At 39.1% G+C, this 25,196-nt stretch overlaps 1 protein-coding gene across 5 annotated transcripts in view; it reads left to right on the top strand.

The window, feature by feature from the left end:
• TRANK1 (tetratricopeptide repeat and ankyrin repeat containing 1) overlaps positions 1–19,511 on the top strand; it is a 64,857-nt gene extending 45,346 nt beyond the window's left edge. For all 5 annotated transcript variants that reach the window (XM_074858433.1, XM_074858413.1, XM_074858449.1 and 2 more), the window contains 9 exons: positions 902–1,042; positions 1,729–1,885; positions 3,059–3,147; positions 7,208–7,311; positions 8,934–9,066; positions 9,958–10,103; positions 12,323–15,399; positions 17,292–17,393; positions 18,612–19,511. In XM_074858433.1, the coding sequence (XP_074714534.1) occupies positions 902–1,042; positions 1,729–1,885; positions 3,059–3,147; positions 7,208–7,311; positions 8,934–9,066; positions 9,958–10,103; positions 12,323–15,399; positions 17,292–17,393; positions 18,612–18,724 (4,062 nt within the window). In that variant the 3' untranslated portion in view covers positions 18,725–19,511. The remainder of the gene's footprint in view (positions 1–901; positions 1,043–1,728; positions 1,886–3,058; positions 3,148–7,207; positions 7,312–8,933; positions 9,067–9,957; positions 10,104–12,322; positions 15,400–17,291; positions 17,394–18,611) is intronic.
• The last annotated feature ends 5,685 nt before the right edge of the window (positions 19,512–25,196 follow it).

The following is a 25,196-nucleotide window of genomic DNA, read 5'->3' as shown; positions in this document are numbered from 1 at the left end:
TTCACCCTGCTCCAAGCTGGCAGGGAGCTGCCTTGCCCAACAGTCAGCAAACCCCCACAGTGAGTCTGCCTGTTGCAGTATTGGGGTTTGTAGGAGAATCCCCAGCCTTAGGACTAAACCTTGAGCCTTGTCCATGGTGAGGGTAACCTGATTTCCTCCTTTTCCCCATAGATGGGCCATCCATTGTAGGGGTGTATCCTCAAGTTTAGCTGAAAATTTGTAGTCCACCCAAGGAGGTTTTCATGTTTAATATCAAATTTACTTATTTGATATATTAGGCATTGCATACGATTTTGGTTTAGAAGAGTGATACAGCAGTATCCTGAAATCACAAGACAACCATAATATAACAATGGCAATATACAGTGGAATCACAATACAAATGTGTTTCCCATTAGTGGTCCCTATATGCTCCACCATCATGAGGCTGGGCATCCCCAGTCCCCAGGAAGTAATATGTAGCTTGAAGCCAGCTCAAGCCAGTTGCACTCTTCCAAGTTTGGTTTTTTTGTTTGCTCAGTTTTTACACACTGTTGGGCTAAGCCATGTATTCACTTTCCCCCATGTTGGTCTGGGCAGCTCAGGTGGACATTACTCTCTACTAGTTATTTTAGGGAAAGTTGTTTATTTGGCTTGATGACTGCCTGGTTAGAGACATGAGTCTCAAACAATGATTACCCTCCAGACCCACTTGTGTTAAGATGAAGTTCAGCTTTCTTCATGAAAATTGGTGGCTATTCTTTACATTCTTCCCTGAGATAATTTTTCACACTCATCTCCTCTGAACCTTCTTGAGTTGTGGGGGTGCATTGGTCGATCACAGCATATGACCTTATCTTTTGCATATGTGGGTAGTAGTGATTGCTGTGTACAAGTAAAACTCATTCTTTTGACATTTTAGGCTAGCAAAGAATGGAAGATAATTTCTTCTTATACTCCTGATTTGGATGTGCAAGTAGGAAGCAAGCTGCTAATAGAAATGCCTTTAGAGGATGCTACTGGTATGCAGAGAAAAACTCCTTTTAATGTAGAAATGTATAAGGTGAGTTTTTTGTAACATTGGGAATAGAAAGGATAAACTAAATTCTTAAATCTTATAAGTAGGGAAATTTCTTCAGGAAATCCTTTCATCCTGTAGTTCCATGTCTATTGAGGTTGCTTTATCTTTTTGGTAGTCGTTCACATTTGTATAATATAATCTTGATTTTGAAAGATAAGAGGTTTTTTGCGAGTGTAATTTGATAAGAGAACAAAAACTACGTGTTACAGACTTTTAAGTATATTTACAGAACAGCTGTGGTTAAAGCAAATAGCAAATCAGCTTGTCAATATTTATTACTACTTTAGTTTGGTTTCAGATCAGTGTCACTACCTTAAAATGAAGGAAACTTCTTAGAATCTAGCGAGTCAGATATTTTTGGATTGTATGGTAAAAATGAATAATTATATGTGCAAGTGATTAGAAGGAGAATGGACTGTCACACCTGCAGCTGCTAGATTTGTAGCAGTGGTTGCATGCAAATTAGCTAAACAATGGCTCATGTAATTGAAAAAACCCACATACTTAATATTTAGACTTGCTTAAAGATTTATTATTCATGCTGTATATATTTGCTGTTTTCTTCTAACTGCAAAGTATGTTTCTTTCTAACAGTGTAGCTCATCTGGCACTTCATTTATTTTATTCTGGTGTGTTGCTATTTTTTTTTGTTTTTGGTTCTGCTCCAGATGCTGAATGGAGAACTAAAGCAACTGTATACTGCCGTTACAAGAGCCAGAGTCAATCTTTGGATCTTCGATGAAGACAGTGACAAACGGGCTCCAGCTTTTAAGTATTTCATCAAAAGAGAATTTGTTCAGGTTGTCAAAGCAGATGAAAAGAAAGGTAAAGTTATCCTAAAACTTTCTTAAAAGACTGTCAAACAGGACAGCCTACTCATGCTTTCTTACTTTTAGGCTGTGTAATAAAGAAGGTTAAATTCCTTCCCTGTAACAGTATGCCTTTGCAAATTTCCACTGATTTCAGTGGGTCTTATTTCTTTTGGCTCTAAAGATCAGTTGTATATGTTAATTCATAACTTCATTGCTAATTCATTAGTATAAGTTTTCCTGCTATTGCAGGAAAAGAGTCAGAGAACACTCAGACAGAGCTGATCTAGTAGTTAGTTTATTGAGTTCCAACCAGTAGATTTAGGTATTAAATATTTATTTAATAAGTACAAATGGATTGGTGGTCAATACTCTACTATTTACTACACTTAAAGTTAGTATGGGATGCAAAGATAATTGCTTAAGCTTACTATACATGTCTTAAATGTTACATGCATGCAAAAATGTCACTTACCAACCCATCGATGTCTTGTGTCAGGTAAGGGATCTCTCAACCTTGAAGGGTAACCTTGAGAGGTGTCCCTACTCAAGGGGAGATCACCAGTGCTCAGCCAGCTGCTATGGAGGGAGAGCTCAACGGACCCCGATGGCTGCAGATATTTATAGAGTAAAGTGGTTGATTTGTAGTCAGATTTTCTGCTGTGTTTATACAGTTTCAGCCACTTACCAGCCCAGTCTCCAGCCAGTCTAGTTTTTTGGGTTTGGTACTGTGTTCTCATTGATAGCCTCACACAATAGGATTAACTTTGGTTAGGCCTACTTGCTGAACATCTGCCTGGACCAAAGTTCAGTTAATTCAAACAGGAGGAATGCATTGGTCACACCTGCACCATAGTGAAGGCTGTTCATGGAAAATCATCACAGCTAAAAGAGATTTATCAAATGAAAGAATTTGGTTTCTGTAAAGACAGTGGATTTACTCAAAGTTTTGTCCAAAAACCAAGCACGATTTGTAAAGGTCATCCAAAACCAAACCCAACATGTTGATTTTCAGTGCTGATTAAGAGGGATGAAATGTATTTAACTCAATAGTTATTATTACTAGTATGAGCACAAATCATAAAGAGTTTGGAACATTGTGAAATGTTAATGCTTAGTTTTTGTACATGATAAGTGGTTTCTGTGGTTTATCCGATCTAACATAAAATGATTACCCCTGACCTTCTAGACTTAGATGACAGCATGTTTGCTAAAACTTCAACTCCAGAAGAATGGATTGCACAGGGAGACTACTATGCTAAACATCAGTTCTGGGAGGTAGGAGCATGTGTATATCTGAAATAAGGATTCTTGTGTATTCTGAAACATTTTTTTTCTTTGCATCTATAAAATCATCTGTAAATCTCCAGTTGCACTAAAGCAGTCTATCTTTGTTTGTGGTTTGTAGTTGTGTAGGTGTCTACAGACTACTTGTAAATGACTTGAAAGAAGTAAGCAGGGAGAGCAAGTCTATTGTCTGTAATCTTAAATTCACTACTTAGAAATTTGCAATCCAGTGAGGGAGAAACATTTTAATGCGCACAAACAAAAGGTGGTTGGAAAAAACAATAATTAGCACAACTGGAATTGACTGGAATTAGTGAATCTAAACCACGTGCTTGACGATATTACATATTACTGTAGGAAAATGAAAACATTTCTTGGAAGTATATTGATTTGGATGATGATCTCAGAGTCCTTTTATGGTTTTTTTGGACAGTAATAAGGGGTGGATACAAAATGCACATTAAGGAACAGCATGTAAGAACCAAGGGAGCACTAATAAAACTGCAGAAAGAGTAGCAAAATGATGGTTTCGTTCCCTTCCTATTTAAAGAACATGGAGATTTTACACTTCTATTTTCTAAATTGATAGTTAATACAATTCAGATATGATATGACAGTTAACAGAATGGAAGCAAAACCCAGCCAGATGACAAAACCAATGAATTATTCTCAAGGAATTAAGGGCTATCTCTAGATCAACTGCCTTTGTCCTGACAGGTGATTTTAACTTCCCAGACATCAACTGGGAATATCATACAGCAGACACAAACAGGTCCAGGAAATTTATGGAGCGCATTGAAGGTAACTTCTTGGTACACGTACGAAGGGAGCTGACTAGGAAAGGTGCCCTCCTAGATTTGTTGTTTGTAAGCAGAGAGGAACTCGTGGGCAAAGTGGTGATTGGTGGCTGTCTTGGTCACAGTGACCACAAAGTAGTTGAGTTTCAAATTATTAGCAATAAGAGAATAACTGCCAGCAACACTTTGACCCTGGAAATGGGGAGAGCAGACTTTGGGCTGCTGAAGGAGCTAGTTAGTCCCCTGGGAATCTGCTTTTGAGGATCTTGGGGTCCGTGAATGCTGGTCACTTTTTAAGAGCCTCTTAATCTCTTAAGAGCACAGGAGCAGGCAATTCCAAAGTGTCAGAAGTCAAGCAAGTGGGGCAGAAGGTTCGCTTGGCCGAGCAGGGATCTTCTAGAACATAGGCAGAAAAGGAAAGTATATGGATGTTGAAAGCAAGGACAGGTGACACGGAAGGACTACAGAGATGCTGTTTGCCACTGTAGGGAGAAAATTTGTGTTTCCAAAGCTTGATTATAGTTCAAGGTGAAGGACTTCACTTGAAGGACAAGTGAAGGACAACAAAAAAGAGCTTTATTAAATACGTTAAAGCAAAAGGAGGATCAGAGATAACATCAGTCCACTACTTGATGAGGTCAGTCACCTCACAAATAGGGATGTAGACAAAGCAGAGATGTTTAATGCCTTCTTCGCCTCCGTCTTTAATATTGATGATGGACCCTGGAGCCCTGTGTTGGGAGACTGTGACTGCGGGGATGATAAACTCTCAGCTGACTCTGAACTTGTTTGAGACTTGCCACTCCAGCTGGATGTATGTAAGTCTGTGAGGCCCGATGGGATTCATTCCAGGGTGCTGAAAGAGATGACTGATTTTATTGCGGGACCTCTCTCCATTATTTTTCAACAGTCTTGGGAGTGTGCAGAGGTCCCAGTTGACTGGAAGCTGCCAAGTGTTGTCCCAGTTTTCAAGAAGGGTACAAAGGAAGACCCTGCTAATTACATGCCTTTTAGTCTCACTTCAGTGCCTGGTAGAATTATGGAGAAGGTTCTTCTGGGAATTTTTGAAACACACTTGAGATGATGCAGTCACTGGGCATAGCCAGCACAGGTTCATGAGGGGAGAGTCCTGCTTAACCAACTTAATTTCCTTTTATGACAAGGTCACCCATCTAGTTCACCAAGGGAAGCCAGTAGATGTGGTGGTTTTGGATTTTAGCAGAGCTTTTGATACTGTCTCTCACAGTATCCTTCTGAATAAAATGTCCAGCACACAGCTAGACAAGTCCTCAATATGTTGGGTGAGCAATTGGCTGACAGGTTGGGCTCAAAAAGTTATAGTAAATGGGATTATATCAGTGGGGTTCCCCAGGGCTCAATTCTAGGTCCAGTGCTCTTTAGTGTTTTTATAAATGATCTGGATGCAGGAGTTGAACATATATTTAGTAAGTTTGCTGACAATACTAAACTAGGAGGAGCTGTGGACTCTCTCAAGGGTAGAGAGGCCTTACAGAGAGACAGACCAGAGAGCTGGGCAATCACCAACAGTATGAAATTTAACAAGAGTAAGTGCTGGATTCTGCACTTGAGGTGGGGTAGTCCTGGTTATACGTACAAATTGGGGCACAAGAGGCTGGAGAGCAGCCCCGTGGAAAGAGATCTGGGGGTTTGGGTTGATTGCAAGTTGGACATGAGTCAACAGTGTACCCTGGCAGCAAAAAGGGCCAACTGTGTCCTGGGGTGCATCAAGCACAGCATAGATAACCAGTTGAGGGTGGTGATTGTCCCACTCTACACTGCACTGGTGCGGCCCCACCTCGAGTACTGTGTGCAATTTTGGGTGCCTCAATGTAAGAATGACATCAGACTATTAGAGTGTGTCCAGAGGAGGGTAACCAAGGTGGTGAAAGGCCTCAAGGGCAAGACTTAAGAGGAGTGGCTGAGGTCACTTGGCTTGTTCAGCTTGGAGAAGAGGAGGCAAAGAGGGATGACCTCATCACAGTCTACAACTTCCTCAAGGCAGACAGCAGAAGGGGAGGTGCTGATCTCCTCTCTCTGGTGAGCAGTGATAGGGCATGAGGAAATGGAATGAAGCTGCATCAGAGGAAGTTCAGATGGGACGTTAGGTAAAGGTTCTTCACTAAGAGGGTGGTTGGTCATTGGAATAGGCTCCCCAGGGAAGTGGTCACAACACCAAGCCTGTCAGAGTTCAAGGAGTGTCTGGACAATGCTTTTAGTCATATGGTTTAGTTTTATTTAGTCCTGCAAGGAGCAGGGAGTTGGACTCAGTGATCCCTATGAGTCCCTTCCAACTTGAGATATTCTGCGAAATAAAGTTTTGGATACTTTGTTTTGATCATGGCAAAGGAAAGCTTCTATTTTTTGATGACAGCAACATGTAATTTTGTGTATGGAAAACAGATATTTATAACAAGGCAAAAATCAAAATAATCAGCTGCCACTATGCAGACAGTCTTTATCTCCCCTTGAAAAAAAAAGAAAAAAGGCAATTTCCTAAATGGACAGAAAAGTGTTTAGATAAAAAACACACAGCTGAAAAAAATTAATCTTGAAATCTGAAATGTATTAGCTATATTATCTGCTATTCTGTTTTCTTTATAACCCTGATCTTTGCTTATCATTGCTAAATTAAGAAGAAATTATCTGGTGAATTTGGCAGTTCTAAGAGTGGTTTGCAATGTGCAATTTCCAAACAGAAGCAAATACTAAATTAATGGATAGAATAAAGAAATAATGGTGTTGCAGAATGAGTGAGGTGATTATGAAACAAACCTTGCTAGGAGCATGGTAACTCCCGCTGTTTCTCTTTAGCTTATCACAGAAAGGGCCTGGTTCCATGCTTTTCAATTTAACTTTGCACACATTGGTTTTCCTAACTTCTATTAATGGAATTTGTGGTAGATGCCTAGTGACTAACTGATTAATGGTTTAGGCCATCACTCAAATTGCATGTGCTGTTTGTTTTATCAGCCTACCAGGAATTTTGCTTTCACTACTTCCATGTAAAACATTGTAATTAAAATTCTAATTGTGATAGTCACATGTAGACTGACTTTAAAGCTTTTCTTTTTGTCCTAAAAATATACTGCAATGTTTTACCTTTTCCTTCTTCCAGGAACCCTGCCAATCTTTCTGTTTTCCATTAGAGTGACTGTAAAATTAAGTATTGGTTTTATGTGATAAGCCAAGGGCTGGAGGCACATGTGTGAATGCTGTGTATGATTTCACCCCAGGTGGCAGCCAAATGTTACCAAAAGGGAGGAGCAGCTGAGAAGTCAAAACTGGCACTGGCACATGATGCCGTTCTCAAAGTGCACTCAAAGAAAAGCAGCCCCAGGTAATGTGAATGCAGATGAGCAAGTGTCATTCTGTGGTGCCAGACCTCAGGGGTGAGTGCAGAGGGAGATTCCCACCACAGCTGTGGGACGAGACTGGAGACCCAGGTGAGGTGTTTTCACATCTTTGTCTGTGGGTGACAAAAGAGATTTAAGAAATTGGGAAGTCTAGCACAGCTCCAACAGGATCTGGGGCACTGCTCCCTTTGGGGAGTAGCGAAAGCTGTAGACTGTCCAAACTAAATGTGGCCCTTGAAAGGGCTTACTGGTTATGTGAGAGAAAAGTAACAAGATTTGCAATACCTCAAGAGGCTTTATATTCTTAGATATGATAGAAGAGCATATGCCATCAGCAGTACTCAACTCCAGTTAATCCCACTGCATATTCACTTAACCAAGAAGAAGGAATGGTGTACCTTGGGGAAGAAAGGCTGCTTACAAAAAGTGAGCTTTGAGGTAAAATTAGTGTTGGAGTCAATCTAAACTAAACAAGCAGAACTAGGTCTGAGCCAAAGGACAGTGTTAAAGGGACAGATTTTGAGTTTAATCATTTAGTTCATACTGTCAGCTGGGCAAAATAGCTTAAGGGTTTGACAGGGGAGGAAGTTTGCTGTTTCCTGAAGAGGCTGAAAAACTGTTTGGGACTTGTCTCAAATAAGAGAAGAAAAAGCTTCATGGGAAGGACTCAAGACCTAAATGAATTATTTCCTGTTCTTGGTGGGGAGGCCGAAAACTAGCAGTGATAGCAGAGTGGGTAAGGAATGACTAGAGCAGAGGAAGCTAGCACTGAGGGGAGAAGGGGGAAGGTCTGGAGAAATGTTATTACTGGAGTTAATCAAGGTTTTACCTTTTTTAATTACCTGTTTTGTATTAGTGGCCCTGACATAAACTCATAAAATTTTGTGATCGGAGAGAATTTGTTGATGGGACTGAAAAAACTTTTTTTCACTTGGCTGTAAGCTGGGGTGCTTGTCAACTGGATAAAATTTGAGGAGAAGGAACTGGGTATATTAAGAAGACATTGGGTATATGTTAAGCTGACAGAACATATGTAATAATGAAGCTGTGAAAGTGGCAATTGTTTTTTCCTAGAGGTATTAATACTGGTGTAGAAAGCATAAGTAAGACTCCTGTGTGCTCTATAATATGAAATGCTCTGTATGATTCTGATACTCCAGGCTCAAGAATGGTGAATTCAAGACTAGGTCTGGGAAGAAAGTAGACATGCTACCAGAAAGGCTGGGCTTGTTTAGTTATACAGAACAAAGGCTGAAAACAAATCTGATTGTTGTCTTTAATGGCATTGGGGCTAAACAGTAGAAAGGAAGAAGGAGCAAGTTAAGCTAGAAGAGAGAAGCAGCACAAAATCACACCAGTATACTTTAGTTTGAGAATTTTTTTTTATTTAAATAAAAGCTTTTTACTGCCAGAGCAGTGAGATTCTGGAACATACTTCTGGACAGAACAATGTCAGCCCAAAATATAACTAATTGTAAGGTAACACCTCATCAGGTTATGTATGAAGAAGAACACATGATGCCAATATCGGTTGGATTCAGTGACAGATCATGTGATCTTAAACTTAATTTGTACGTAAGCCGTAATTTTCTCTTACTTTCTACAGGGAGAAACAAATGGAATATATGACATTGGCTAAAACTTACTTGGAATGCGGAGAACCAAAATTAGCACTAAAATGTCTGTTCCAATCAAAGGAGTTCCGACTCTGTGCAGAACTGTGTAAAAAGTTAGGAAAGGTATTAAATCTTCTAAACTATCCTCTCCTTATCACTTTCCTTTTCCTACAGCTTTTTTTCCCCTATTACTCATATGGTAATAGTATTTTTCTGTGACATGGTAACAGCTGAACTAAAACAGCTCTTTAAGCTGGGCCATTCAAGAGGAAGCATTTGTCACAGAATAGCCAGAAGAAAAATGAAGAGGACAATGATGCAATTATGCAGTCTAGGTTTGTTTCTTTGGCTTTCCTCAAATGTCACCATCAGTCATTTCTGCTTTGCAGTCAAAAGCTAATTAATGACTGATTTCATGAAACTTAAACTGTTAATTCATTGAATACTCTGATGATACTGAAGCTTCACTGATTACAGCCATCTAAATGGAACCTTGAAACTTGTAAGGGTTAAGTAATCTACTAACAATAATTTTCTAAGTGTATGAGGATATTTAACAATTCTTATTTTTAGTGCATTTCCACTAAAAGAATGTAAAGTAATTGTTCCCAAATATTTAAAGTTTAAGATACAAGGTTAGGGTCCCATTCTGTATCCATAACTCTTTTAATTTAATCCTGTTGATTCTGAGAAATTTCCAAGTCAACAGAAGTGTGTGTTGTGTTTTTTAACAACAGGCATAGCTGGGTGAATAAAAAGTACTTTGGAAATCCTGTATAATAACTTTAATTTTACATTCTAGTTTTTTGGACACAAGGTTTTTTTAAAATACGTTCTGTTTTAATGATGATTACTTTAATACGTATTTGATTACATTCAGATACTTTAATTACATTTTATTAAAGTGTGCTTCTCTATAAGACACCTACATGATGGAATTACTAAATTTATTCTATTCATGTAGTTTTGACTGTTTAGAGCACTTCAGTTTCATTACTGACTTCTGCATTGCAGATGAAAGATGCTGCAGTTTACTATCAGAAAAGCCAGTGCTACAAAGAAGCATCTGAATGTTATGAACAAATTGAGGAGTTTGATCTGGCAATTAAAATGTATTGTCAGGAAGAACTCTATGAAGAAGCAGCAAAGGCAGTTGAAAGGTATGTATTCCAAGATGGTATTGGAATATAATTCTCATTTCCATTTCCAAATTTAACGTAATACAGCTGGCTCACCATAAAATTTACACAAGAGTTTTGGCTGGTGACTTTGTTTTCTACGAAGTTAAATTAACTTTGTCCAAATTCTCACTTGGGTAATGATAACACGGTGAAAGCATTCTACTGCTTTCACAACTGGAGCAGTGACTAGCTTCATTTTCCTGGGAATTTTTTTCCAGTATTACTAGTCACGCAACTTCTCCTTCAGCCAGTCCTCTGAACTAGGTTCTTATGGTAAATATGACAAAAACATTTAACAGAAATATTAAATACTTCAAAGAGTGAAATAGTAATGGATTTAGCCACTTAGTCACTGACTTCTGTAGGAGTATAACCATTAGATGTATGGTATATAATGAAGTGGTCGTTGTGGCAAATGAACTATCTGTCTCTCAAAATCTCTAACTTAAGAGCAAAGAATAGTAATTTAAATGAGCAGCTTATGCTGCCTCTCTGACAGATGCTTGGTCCCAGTCTATGAGATGAACTTTTCCATACCATCTCTCCCCTGTGCTGGCTCAGGGCAGTTAAGAACTGTCGAACACTGTGTTTGATAAACTGATTTTATTAGTATCTTTTCGGCAGAAATTTACATCTGGCACCATCCCTGTGACCTCATCAGCCCACTCTTGCATAAACAGTTCAATTATTTGCCACACCTTTCACCTAAATTGATGACTTTTAAAGAATATATACACCAACTAGAATTCTAGCAAGGCCTACAGCTACACACCTTCTCTGAAATCCTTTGTGATGCATCTTTAATAATGGCAACTGTTTTTTGAAGGACTAAAGCTTGTTTAATATGTAGAGATAGTTTGATCAAAAAGTTCAAGCATTAAAGTCACCTTACCAGCTAACAATTTTTTAAATCAGCCTCCCCAAATCATTCATGCAAATTCATCGGCATAGGTACAAAAATCTGCACTCCCACGTTTATAATGAAAAAGATGATAATGAAAGGCTAATGATAATTTACTCACCCATCAGGAAAAAATTACTCATTCTCAGCATGCAGGAGGGAATACTTTTGCGGGACTGGCTTAGGGGATATCTTAATAATTTCACATCAGACAATAATAATTAATAACTGAGTGTTTAAAGTGTGTGTTTTGAAAGATGCAACCAGGTACTTTGCTCAGGCTCTCAATAAGCAGCAAAGTATATGTAGGCACATAAAACAGAATTGAAAGAGTTCTCTAAACTGATTGGTTTATGTAAATTTTACAGAATATTATCTATATTGGCATGTGGAGAATTCATTGAAATTTGCATTTATTTCATTCTGACTTCTGTTCACATAAACAACCATTCTGTATTGAGGTTTACTTTAATAAAGAGAAGATTGTCACTGGCAAAATGTGATTAAAATCGTTTGCACAGTGATTTGACAGCATGGAGAAAGATTCATCAATGCTGTAAACCTTGTGATCTTATTTGTACCAGAAATTTTAATGATCTTGCTTCAGACAGTCTTACGTCGTAACTAAAATCTTTCTGTAGATCTTTGTTGTGGTTTAACCCCAGGCAGCAACTAAGCACCACGCAGCTGCTCGCTCACTCCTCCCCGCTCCCAGTGGGATGGGGAGGGGAAATGAAAAAAAAGTAAAACTCACGGGTTGAGATAAGAACAGTTTAATAACTAAAATAGAATAAAATGTAACAATAATAATAATTGTAATTGTAATGAAAAGTAATATAACAAAAAGAGAGAGAAATAAAACCCAAGACAAGACAAGTGACACACAGTGCAGTTGCTCACCACCTGCTGACCGATGCCCGAGCAGCGATCCGCCTCTCCCGGCCAACTGTCCCCAGTTTATATACTGAGCATGACGCTCTATGGTATGGAATATCCCTTTGGCCAGTTTGGGTCTGTTGCTCTGGCCGTGCTCCCTCCCAGCTTCATGTGCACCTGCACACTGGCAGGACATGGGAAGTTGAAAAGTCCTTGATTTCTTAGCAACAACTAAAACCATCAGTGTGTTATCAACATTCTTCTCGTATCAAATTCCATACTGAATGCAAAACACAGCGTTATTCTAGCTACTAAGAAGAAAAATTGGCTCTATCCCAGCTGAAACCAGGACAATCTTTTAAGATGATTTTTGTCTAGGTTAGTCATCTATGGTAGTAAATTCATGTATCTATTATTTCAGATATGAAGAGATGTTAAAAGCAAAAGGGCAAATGGTTGCCAAACTTTCATGTACAGCAAATCAGTTGTATTTGGAAGCAGCTGCAAAGTACCTGAGTATGAACAGAACTGAGGAAATGGTGCAAGTCCTCTCAAAACTTGATATAGAGGATCAGCTTGAGTTTCTGAAGTCTCGTGGATGCTTGCGCCAAACAGCAGACTTACTGAAAAGGGAAGGTAGAGAGGAAGAAGCTGCAAAGTTAATGAAACAACATGGGTTTGCTTTGGAAGCAGCCAACCTCACAGCTATAAAAGAGTTCCGTGCATCATGTTTGCTTGCTGCAGCACGTGCCGATGTGACTCGCTGTTCAGAATCGGACCTGGTGGACATGGAGGTCATCCTGAGAGAAGCCCTTGAACTTTGTGAACAAACCAAGCAGAAATCTGGCATTGCTGAGGCTATGTTTTTGCAGGGAGTTCTGAAGGGAGACTTTGCAAAGCTGAGCAGTGCATACTGTCAGTTCCTATCTCTGAATCATTCTGCGGGTGCAGTCGAAGCTCTCTTTGCATTATCTCGCTGCAACACTCCTAGCCAGAACATCCTCTTTATGGCAATACGTGGCTTAATGGCTCTTATGAGTCTGGTTAGGGGTTTGAAGAAAGCAGCCACCAATGCAGAGAAAGATATGGTGAAGTCATGCTTTGCCTATTTTGGGATTGTCCCAACAGGTGACAGTTGCCAGGTGTCTCAAAATGAAGCTGAACCCATTCTCAAGTTTTTGTCAGAGAAACCAAGTCTAAAAGAGAGGAAGACCAAAGGTGATTTCTCAGTAAGCACAGAGGAGGTAAAATCAGCTTTGAAGCAGCACTTGTTAAGCAGGTTGTGCTCTATCACCCATGAGTTACTGAACAAACATTACCCTGATATTTGTATGAAGTTCATTGTTGGTTTGAACTGTGAAGATAAAACCTGTAAGGATTACCACAAGCCCTTGTTGCGCCATGAGGCAAAGACAGTATTTCAGTGTAAAATGCATCTGGTGGCAATAAATGGACTGCTGTTGGAAGCCACACGCACTTTCCCTAAAGAGCTACTGAGTCAGTGCAAAAGCTTTAATGACATTTTGACTGCTGACAAATATGCATCGTGTAGAGCTCTCCTAGGAATGTTTTTTCCTAATCATTTTCATTTGAGAATACTGTCTGAGAACCCAAAGGCATGCAAAGAAATACTGGAATTCAGTAACATTATTTCCAAGCCCTGTAGAGCGATGTTGAAGGAGTATATCGCATTTAAGTTTAAAAATGAAGACACTGCAGCCAGAAGAGAATCAACTGACTTGTGGCTAAGTGCCATGCAAGTTTTCATTTTATCTTCAGGATATCCTGAAGAATTTGAGAAACTTCTTTTTAAGGAAGAGGATGATTATAACAAAGAATTAAACTTTGCTTTGTCAAAGGCAAAAAACTCCCCAAAGAGTAAAGGCCAAGGAGGAAAGGCCAAAGGAATAGAGGGCAGACATGGTATGTTGCTACCTGATAAAAATGCCGAAAATGCAGGAAGAACGCACTTGTGCTTCATTAGGCTTCTCGAAAATTCACTTGAGCAATTCTATGTTCATAAGAACCCGGAAAACTGTAAAAGGTTTTTTTTCCGTTTTATGAATGTACTGGTCAAGAAATGCACGAGGTACCTGATTCCAAGCATAGGAAATACGGTAATGTTGTTGGAATTCCAGTATATTCTCTGTTGTGCTGTCCTGATGCGTCTCTCCAAGAACATTACTCTCTGCTTTCCAAAGAGTTACATTGCCCTCCTCCATTACTGGGAGTTTTTGTTCAGAAGCAAGGACCATAGCAAAGAACTTAAAGACACATTTTCTATTATACAGGAGTATAGACCAAAGGACCCATATGTAGCTGTACAGAATTTCAGATTTCATCTCTGTTACCTAGCAGAAGTTTTGTGTGGAGTTCACGGAAGGTTCAATGTCCTTCTGGATGCTTTTGGGGATCCTGACTGCATAACTTCAGGGGAGGCTGAGCGGAGTGTTGTGCTGTGCTTAGTGATGTTACTGAATGCTGACCAGGTGCAGAATTCTAAATATAAATCCCTTTTATGCCACCACTTTCCTGAAATGAAGGCAATGCTGAAATCGATAAGAAAAGACTCTCCCTCTAAAGTGCCTGAAAGATTGCTAAGGGTTGTGGAACAAGTGGGTGATGCTACGTATATAAGAGAAATTGTTGTGGGCCTGCAAGAGCTGCTGACAGAGCGAGATGCAGAGTACTTGGTTGACTGCCGATGGAAGTGGGACTCTGTGTACACTCAGGGGCATCCACCCATACGGGGCATCCTGTATGAAACCATAAATCTTGACAGGTTTACGGCTTCTTTGGATAAGACAGAATACACTGATGAGCTAGAAAAGGAACTTGAAAGGGTTCATTGCTTAGAGGACCAAAAGGATCCCCTGGAAGTCATTGCTCTCAGCAAGCAACAGAAGCAAGAGCAGAAAGCATCTGCTCAACGCCACCTGCGTCGTGTCTTCTATTTTGTTTCTCTGTGCATGAAGTGGAAAAGGAAGGCCTGCTCCAAAGCTGAGCCGGTTGCAATGGAAGGAGAGGAATTTTTATCAGAGATCTTCAAAAAAGCAGATATTGACCAAACTCAGTGTGACCTCTGTGGAGTTAGATTTATCCAGAGCTCTGAGAGCTATTTCAGCCGGTCAGAAAGCATGGAGGCAGACACTTCTGAAGCTGTGACACCAACAGAGATCAGTGGGGAAGAAAAGTTACATGCAGAACAAAATGCAATTTCTGCGGCCAGTGAGGCTTACATAGAGCACAGAAACACAGATGAACACAAAAATAATAATGCTGCCTACAAATACTATGCCGACTTTTTCAGAAGAAAGATAGATCCAATAATATATGATGGACTGAAAGTAGTGGAGGCCATTATAGAGAAAACTTACGCCCAAGACCATTTAGCATATAAAGAAGGTTCCAACTTACGCCAGAGAAAAATCAAAGAGAATATTAAGAAGATTTCAGATGCAGTAGAGGAAATCTATGAGACAAAAGCCTGGGCTAAAGGTAGGACCTTTCCAGTTTTCTTTTAAACAATTTAATATGTCATTTGTGGCCACACTTCTCTAGACCTGTCAAAGCTCCATTTGAAAATCTTAATGTGGTCAAGAGAAAGGTATTTCCAGGTATTTCAGGTAGCTGAGGAAAAGAACTGAGACAGTTAAAATATTAAAATATGTCTTCTTACCTCTTCCAAACACAAAGTTATACAAAGTACAGGTAAAGTGAATAGTGGTGAGTTTATAGTGGTGAACAGTAAAGTGAATAAGGAGGGACTCTTTATCAGGGAGTGTAGTAACAGGACAAGGGGTAATTGTTTTAAACTGAAAGAGGGCAGATTTAGATTAGATATGAGGAAGAAGTTCTTCACAGTGAGGGTGGTAAGACACAGGAACATGTTGCCCAGAGAAGCTGTGGCTGCCCCCTCCCTGGCAGTGTTGAAGGCCAGGTTGGACGGGGCTTTGAGCAACCTGGTCTAGTGGAAGGTGTCCCTGCCCGTGGCAGGGGGGTTGGAACTAGGTGATCTTTAAGGTCCCTTCCAGCCCAAATCATTCTGTGATTATGAATTTTAACTACATGATCAGATGTGCTGTGTTCTCTGAATTTATACAGTCTTACAGCAGTCTGTTACATTAGACCAGGTGATCTTTACTAGTTTTTCTCCTGTTTCCTACTTATTTAGTTCTGCCAGCCATAGTAGTTTGGATATGTAGTGTAGAGTGTTAGGAGTACTTGGGTCTTTGGTTAAGGATATCTCTGACTAGTCTGCCCTTGAACTTGTAATTTTGCTAGGACTGAACAAAAGTGGATACTTAACTACAGAACTGTGGGGTGTCAGGCAATCAAAGGCAACCCTGGTATTATAAAGACAAGTAAAATATGGTACTTAAGTGATATGTATTTTGATATCTGATTTTTTTTTTCTTCCCTCAAATGCTTAAAGCATTATTCTATTCAGTTTTGCTTGCAAAAATCAGAATTACTGAATGAATGGCCTAGGAGTGAAATTGTTTGGGGTACTTGCTGCAGGAAAGTGACATCTTAAATCAAAACATTGTTACTGGCTTTAGTTGTAGAAATCCACCAACCCTGTCAAGTTGTCACTCTGGCTGTGATATCTGACAGTAATGAAAAACTGTAATATTTGATATGTTCATCAGCTCTGATCAGTGAAATATGTTAAATTTGTAACTAAATGTTAGATTGTGGTCTTCATGTGTAAGCTTTATCTTTACTCTTAGTGGAAAGCTTTTACATATGGATGAAATTCATAAAGTTTTGCTTATTATTTAGTTGGCTTTCTGCTCAATGAACCATGATAGTGATGAATATGATAGGTGTAGTAGGCTTAATTAAGTAATAGTTGATTTTCTTATGACAATTGCTTGATGAATGTTACATTGTTCTTCACTCTCTGAAAACATATTTACGGGAGTTACTTGCGTTTGAGATTACTTTTCCCTCACTTTATAACAAGTATTTTTCAAGTCCTTAATGGTGCAGTTAAGGAAGTGCTGCAACATCTCAGGTCTATGTTTTACTTTGTCTTGTATAATTTCAGAGGGATAATGAAAGCTAGGAACTTTAATACCACAAAACAGATAAACCAGACTGTTTCCAGGAGCTTCAGGTATACCCTAAAAGGGACAGTGCAAGGATGGAGAGCTTCTCTGATAATTCTAGTAATGTTGATTGGAATGGAGAGTAATACATACATACAGCATCCTTGTCCCAGTAGTGAATTTGCCTGCTCATGAGATCACTGGTGGCTGAGGCTTCTTGCTTTGCAGCATCATCATACAACACAGCTCTGTGTAACTTCATTTTGTGCTTGGCTTTTAGCTGCTGTCCATCTCTCACTAGTGTTCTTACAGAATGTTAATTGTGCTCCATTTCAGCTGAAGAAATAATAACTAAACATGCCAACAAATTGGTTGTCACCATTGACGAGGCTCATAAGTGGCTGAAGAAAATGGACTCTCATAGGATAAAAGAAGAAGGTATGTTTTCAAATTACACAGGTTTCTGTGCCCCCTCAAGGACACAGTTTGGTAATGGTCTCTTAGCATCACTTTAGTCTCCAAGTCAGCAGTGCTGCAGATATTCAGTTACCCTCTAGGCAACAAGAAATGGGCACCCCCATAGGGGCACTCTGGAAAACATGAGTTAACTGGTCTTTCCTCAGTGACTCTTTCATCCAGAGCATGAGCCTCGCAGCAGGTTACAGGGTGGGCAGAACGGAGCAAGCCTCCTCCCCTGGCCCTCAGTGGGTCCCAGCCTGCATAAAGTGTGCGTGTGTTTGTGCACACAGGCGCATGCAGATGCACGTGTAACTGTGGTTCAAGCGCAGTCTTCAGGATAGGGGCAACAGAAGAGAAGCTATCTTCATCTTCACCAGTAAGATAGTGCTGTTTCTTAATTCTGCTGCAGCAGTGCATTTATGGGCAGTGTGGATCCAAGTTCTTGGAAACCAGCTTCCTAACTAATCCTTAGCTTGCTTTTAAGAGTTCTGTGGAAAAATATTGTATGCAGTTGGTTTGCTTTTGTTTTCATTTCCATTTCACTTGGTTTCACACCAGAGGTAACATACACTGATACAGTCTATTGCATCACAGAACTCCAAGGACAAGTTTAAGACTTCATTGTACCTACCTGTATCTTTAGGTTTAAGCACAAATTTAGGTTGTGGGATTGCAACAATTGCATTAAAAGGCAGCAGTGATCAGGCTTACAAATTGCACTATATGTAAAGCATTAAAGTAGCTCTATTTTAGAAAATTTGATTGTGATAAAGCCTTGTGTTACACCTTCCTATTCCAAGAAAGGTATAGTTAATAAGACTATGTGGGAGTGCTCTTACAGTCTCACAAGCAACATTATAGTCTGTCTTTGAAGTCAGTAAGCAAATGTATCATCTGCTGAAACTGAACCTTGAGAGGAGAGAGACATACTCCTTTAAAAAGTCAAAAGTGATACAACAGAAACAGATTTTCAGTGTAAAAATTAATTACTAGTGCAAGTGGCTTAGCAGCCTCTGCTTCCTAGCAGAGCTCTTAAGCATATTGTCATATTAAGCCCAATACTTCTTAAACATGATTATATACATATGAAGGTATATTGCTGATATATGAAATAGCACTGACATAGCTTGTCATACTATTAGGAGGAAAAGATGTTGGGGTTTTCCATTCTGCATTGATTTCTTGTTTTTAATATAGGCTTTGTGCATGATAGAGACTTGGAAAATGAAGTGGAAGATGAAAGCATGGCTTTTGAAGAACTTGTCTATAAAAAACCCTCAAGAAAAAAAGGAAGATGTGGGAAATGGTAATTAGAAAAAATATGCAGGTGGCTATTCTATCCTCTTAACAATCTAATTTTAGAATAAAAAAAATGTTAAAAAGAAAAATAAAGGGATGGGGTCAGAAATGGGAAGAGTCTGAAGATAAAAGAGCAACTTAGGCTATTGGTTTTTTATCACTTGTATTGTGTTGAAATAATTATCTATGTGGTGATGGTGTAATTGTTAAAACCTATGACACAACAAATTTCCTTTCAAACCTATGTGGTAGCTTGAAAGTAATAAAAAGCCAAAGAAAAACACAAGTAGAAAAAAATAATAATGTTTCTGCCTTATCTCAGGGGTATTTTTCTACTCAGTCTTCTTTTCTTCTTCCCTGTTAATTTACATCATCATTCTTCTGAGCTGGAATACTCAGAAAAACAGGATAGTTTCTCTGATTTTAAGAGGTTTTAATCAGTGTTTTATGTTACCATTGTAAACCTGCTGTGTTTTGAGTCTTGCTATATTTGGAAATTTTTGAGCCTTCAGGTGAGATACTTACAGTATATCTCTTTTCTATTTTTATAGACAAGAACAGTAATTTCTAAACATATTTTTGACAATGTACATAGTTCTAATTAGATAGGTATGAAAGTGATAGATTATCTTCTATTTGATCAAGTTTTGATATAAACTGTTACCTGTACATATTGAAATATAATCTTTCTTTAAAAGACCATTACACATTTTAAGTGTTTTGTAAGTTTTAATTGATAAAAGGCTTTTTGTAATGTATAATAACATTTTTATAAAACCTGTAAGATTTTTAAAGTCACTCGATTTTGTCTTATTCTTTGAATGCTTTCTGGAAGCTGTATGTGACTGGCTGCATGAGTGAGATTTGCAAATTGGGTCCAGAGTATCAGTTCACACTGACACTGTTTTACTTCGGTGATTTCAATGTCTCCAACATACTGTAGTCTCCTTTAACAGCATTTAAAATTAATGCATTTGCATGTTAAACATAATTAGTTAGAGTATTATTTAGTTGTTGAAATATTTTGTCTTGAAAAGGAAGCCACTTTGTGTACATAACAAATTGTTTCAATAATTAACCTTTTGCCCAAAACTTAATAACTTGTTATTATGCTCAGTGACATGGAAGTGCGACATTTTGCATGAGTGAAAATGAAATGCTACTGTAGAATAGAGCAACGTGGGCAGCAGTAATAGTTATCTATTGCACTGTAATTGCTGTTGTCTGCCAGAAGACTCGTTACTAAGTGCTTCTTCTTAAAGAAGCCTTACTGCTTAAGCAAGCGTCTAGAAGATAGTTTAAAAACATACATTGATGAAATGTAATGCTAGTCTCTTGCACTGTATAGAAATGAAGAATTCAGAAAGTTGGATCATTAATGTAACTTCTTTGGCTCTCTTTTCTATAACGATGTGTGTTTTGCATTTGAGATTACTCCAAGAAACTTTCCTGATTAGTTTCTTGGCTTGAGTATTTACATTTGTGGCAGTAAATGCTGCCTAGACTTTTTAAGGACAATTACAATTTAAAAATCCTTGCTGGCTGTTTAAGGATCTAGTGATCATACTTTCTCTTTATGGGAAAAATGAAGCTTTAAAAACATTATTGCAAAACACCAAGCAAAGGGAAAACAAAGAAGGAGAAGGGAGAAACAGAAGTTATATTGCATCAAGAACTTCATCTCAGGTACATTTCCTAGCTGCAGAGACCTGTGATCCTTGGTATGGTTCCATACGAACCACTGGTCATTCTCTGACTTTGATTCAGCACTCCCAGGAGGAATTTATTTCAATAGCATGTGAAATACTGACTGCTAGTCAAAATTAACTGCAATTCTAATTTTAGGGCTTATGGTTTCAGAGCTGTATTAGGCCAAGATTTCAGTTAATGTTCAAGTGGAGATGGGAAATCTAGTTGGATCTCCAGTCCAATATCAGTTCTCAAAGGGTTTTTTCCCCTATGATGGTATGCATAAATAAATATAAACCTTTCTTTTCCATGCGAGTCTCTTCAGATAATAATGATTTGTGTGCATTAATCCTATTTGAATGTTTAATTAGCAAAAAGGGGTTGTCCAGATATACCATTGGTGGGTTTTTTTGTTTATTTAAAAAATCTTTCTCACCCTTGGTGGAAGCTCCAGTGTTCTGGCACCAGCTAATGCCTTTGACTCAAAGGGCTTCAGAGCCATGACAGGCGCCTTGGTACGTGTGAGATACATATTGCACTGAAACCTTGGAACCGAGTAGTGGATGCAGGCTGTCAAGCTAATCCACCCACTTCTGCCTGTCTAAGCCATGTTGAGTTGAAAAGAATTTAGAAAAGACTTCAAAAGCACAGAAACTGGTGACTTAAAATCTCTTTCTCTGGTGATACAAAAATGACACCTAATCGAAAAAGAAGAAATGTTTATTGTAGTTGGAAGACAGGGAAGTGGTCTAAAAGATGACAATTCTCCAAATTCCAAACTCCTCAACAAAAAAATCTCTTGCTTTCTTGAATCTCATATTAATACGAAGGACTGTGTGGTAAGTGATGGGTACTTACCACCTTTTTCCTTTATTCCTCTTAAAAGCATTGTTTCATAATATTGCCCACAGTTTTATTCCAAAACAGTTTCCTAACGATTAGCTGTTACAAACTTTGACTTCGCAAGACATTTAAACACTTGCTATTTTTTAAGTATTTGCTTTCATTTCTAAAGGGAAGCCTTTTGCCTTTATGCTCACTGAAAACGTAGGAGGGAAGAAATTGTCTTATCTCGGTGTAACTAAAAGTAAAGGCTTTCCTGCCAGCAATCCCCATGACATTATTTGCTGAAAACCAATTACAAAGCACCCTTTCTTATATGAAAGGGGACCACAGACATTGCTGCTGAGCTTCTACCTTTGTTGTGAGCATTCAGTTTTCATTAACACCTTCACACCTGCACTTACTAAAGTGTCTCAGGGTCTTGCTGTGTATTAGATTTATGGCATATCTATCACTCAGGCTTTCAGTTAACATGTAACTTAGAAATGTATTAGCAAAGTACCAGGCAACACCCATCCTCTTTACATGTTTGTCTTGGTGTAGTAGGTGTCAGAAATTTTGAGTGTCTTCCCTAATGCCCACTTATAAGAGCTGGTGTGGCGGGGAGTGGAAGAGTTTACATATTTTATTTTGTAGTTTTCATGACTACAATCATATGCCAAGATTTCTGACTGTATACATACTCAAAGTCAATGTGAAACACTTAGGGTTAGATAAACACCAAAGCAGCTGAATTTTCAGATTAATAGCCATTACAAACAAATACGCTGTGAGAATTAGAGCATGTATTTCAGTTTTCTGATGTGGACTTCTGATGCTGTTTTCAGCCTGTGATCTGAGCATGGTCTGTGTATGTGCATAGGTGGTGTGTACGCATATTGTCATCTTTGCTGTGTTGATCCTGCCTTGTTGCAGGAGGATGGGTTGCAGTGTCTTTGAAGTCTGTTACGATCATTCTGTGCTGCTTGATCTGTGGAAATGGTGTTTGGAAAAAGATTGGTAAAATACTCTTGCCTACGTACAGCCCATCTTGTGTTTAGTCTGCACACAAAGTTTCATGGTTTAAAGATGCAATTTCTAGTGATTTAAATAATATCAATACTCCAGACATTTATAAGTTACTTTCATTGGGCTTCTGATAAACTTCTAAATTGTCCTGTGTAAACCAGTGCTGAAATTTTAGGAAACAAATGACAGAATTAGGTTACCTCTAAGACATTCTGCGGGCAAATAAATAATAGTGATGCTAGAAAGTAGTTTTCATTAAACCTTGCAGAAGTTAATCTTTGTAATTCCCTTTTGTGAAGGGGTGAGTAGGACTTTACTGAAGCTATGTTACACTAGTTCAGTGTGTATATGCCTCTCTGTGAACTATTCATTGTAAAATTTGCTTGTCTTGTGCTAGACATGCTTTATGAAATCATGGGATGAGTTTTCTACCTAAGAACAATCAGGTATAGAACATTCGAGCTGTTTAAAAGTTGGCTGCTTCCCTAAATAGACAGGTTAGAGTGAAACACTACAAGCAGATCTGCTGGTGACTCACCTTGTCAGCTTAGATATCCTGAGGTTTGAATTACTCCAGTATTACTGATGCCCCAGTCAAAGTCAGCATGTATGTAGTTTGGGGCACTCTAGATGCATTATACAGCCTTTCTCTCAGGAAGTTTACATTTTTAGTACTTTTGGGCAGGGTCCCCAAAAGTAGAAGAGCCCTTGAACATGGAGTTGCTTAAAAGGACTGAAGCAGAAGTGGATGAGGTGCTTATTTCCTATGGAGAAAGCTGGGTACCTCAATATGGGATATGGAGCAAAAGAGCACTGAGCTGAGAGGTACTGGTGATCTGAAGTTGTGTTTCAGATGTCAAAAGGCATGCAGAAAGGAAAATGTTGGATACAGGTGAGTTTCAGACCCTCTGTATCATTGGAGATTTCACTGGGGGAGTCTGGGAGTAGGAGAGTGTCTGAAGTGTGCAGCATGGAAACCTTCAGTGGTCTCTGTCAAAAGAACAAATCTGAATTCTTTATTTTCACCAGGAGACAGCCAGAAAAAAGTTTACTTGGAGGAGGACCTCCAAGGAGGAGGAGGACCTACTAGGATGAGTACCTATGTGACAGCTGAGTGGCTGAGTACTTCTCTATACTGCTGAGACAGCCAGGTTTCAAACTTGGCCCTCCCAGGCGGATGCTTTGAGCCATGTGCTGATGTGCTAGAGGAGCATTCACTGCAGCTGCTGCTGAAGATGACTTAATTCAGGATTTTTTGAGGCCAGAGAGTGGGTGGAAGAGGGACCCATTCCGGAAGGAAAGACATGGATTGCAGTTGCAGTTGTCAACACTAGTAGTCCTACACATGAAAAAAAAAGCAGCCCTTGGAAGAGGACCTGTAGCTCCAGTGTTAGTGGTGCTTGGTTGAGCCTCCCCTTTCTCTGAATTCATTGCACAGTGAAACAGCTTCAGCAGGAGAGGTGGAAATGCCGGCAGCCCAGTAGCCAGGCTTGTGCTCTGCTAAGCTATAGGTGATGCAGAGTTAAACCTGATCTCCTGTGAGAACACTCTGATTGAGAATCTAGTCAATAGTGACCATTCTGTGTTTTATGGGGATGCCCACAGTGTGCAAGAACCTTGAGGGTACTTTCCTGGACTAAGGTAGAAGATGAGAAAGAGCTGCCTGTTTTCTGGATCGTGGTTGGACTTGCAGGTAGTAACATGTTGAGCTGCTCAACCTTGTCAAAATACAGCAGTTCTGGGTGTATAATGGATGCACTGGGTCAGATCAAGGTTGGTAAAGCCCAATATCTTGGTTTTGGTATTGGCCAATTGCTAATCCCACCCATGTTCTTCTGAAGCCCTTTCCCTTCCCCCAGTCAGTCTGCTCCTTTAGAGGGTCAAGTTCAAAGTGACATTACCTTCAAGGCAAGGAATGGTGTTTCACAGGCCATCCCCATACTGATGAGGCTACTCCTGCCCTTGTGTCCATTAAATGCAGATATTAGTATTGCTTACATAAGTCCATCAATTTTTAGACTTGGGACATTTTAGGACAACTGGTGCTTTGGAATCTTATATAATAATTTTTCACTGAAAACTGCTGGTATTTATTTAAACCATGATAACCAGGCAGATATAAAGCATTTAAATATTTTGTTTTAACAAATCATGCAGAACCACATTTTCCATAGTTCCTAAATAAAACATGGTCAAGTTTCCTTAAAGATGCAGTTTGAGCAGTTAACAAGGAACTCTTGGCTGGAGACCTGCATAAAGAACAGAGGGATCAAGATGAAGTGAAGAAGTAAGTAACGAAAAGAACTGTCAGCTTCCAAGTCACTCTGCTTGTCTCTGTAAATAACATGCCTGGGCAACTCTCACTTCTTCTTGACCCTGTCACTTTGAATGTGTCTGCTGTTCAATCTGACGCTGTTCAGACAAGATTAAACACCAACTAATAGGAAGGAATTTCCCAATGTTACATTCACAGTTTCTAACCACTCTTTACTGTGGCTGGAGGAGTCTGATGTTTAAAAACCAAATCAATTTGTAGTACAATGAACTGTACCTGTGAGCTGAGGTATTTATAGCTCTGTGCTCTGCAACAGTCTTGTAGGGGAACGAAAAGACTTAAGTTGTTGTGTGGAATATTTTTTGTATTGAGAATTAAAATTAGATCACTGTTTGTTACTGAATTGTGAATATGGGTGTAGAGAGGAGAATTTTGCCTATATACACCACCAGCCCTAAGGACATAGGTCCTTCTTCATCCCCTCACCTTGTCCATTTTGTTTTGTCTAGTTCAGAAATTGCTATCTCCAGCTATTTTTGCTGGAGGATCTTTTTGAAGCTCTTGTGGCTTATGACTCATAAGTATTTTGGGGACTTTTGGCCAGGAGGAGCTATAACACTCTTGAGCAGCTGTCAGGATTGTCTGAAGCTTGTCCAAGTCTGGGGTCA

The sequence above is a fragment of the Strix uralensis genome, chromosome 1 (assembly GCF_047716275.1).
Source record: "Strix uralensis isolate ZFMK-TIS-50842 chromosome 1, bStrUra1, whole genome shotgun sequence".
NCBI lineage: Eukaryota > Metazoa > Chordata > Aves > Strigiformes > Strigidae > Strix > Strix uralensis.
Note: the sequence above shows the minus strand (reverse complement) of the source record. Positions and strands in the feature narration are given on the sequence as shown.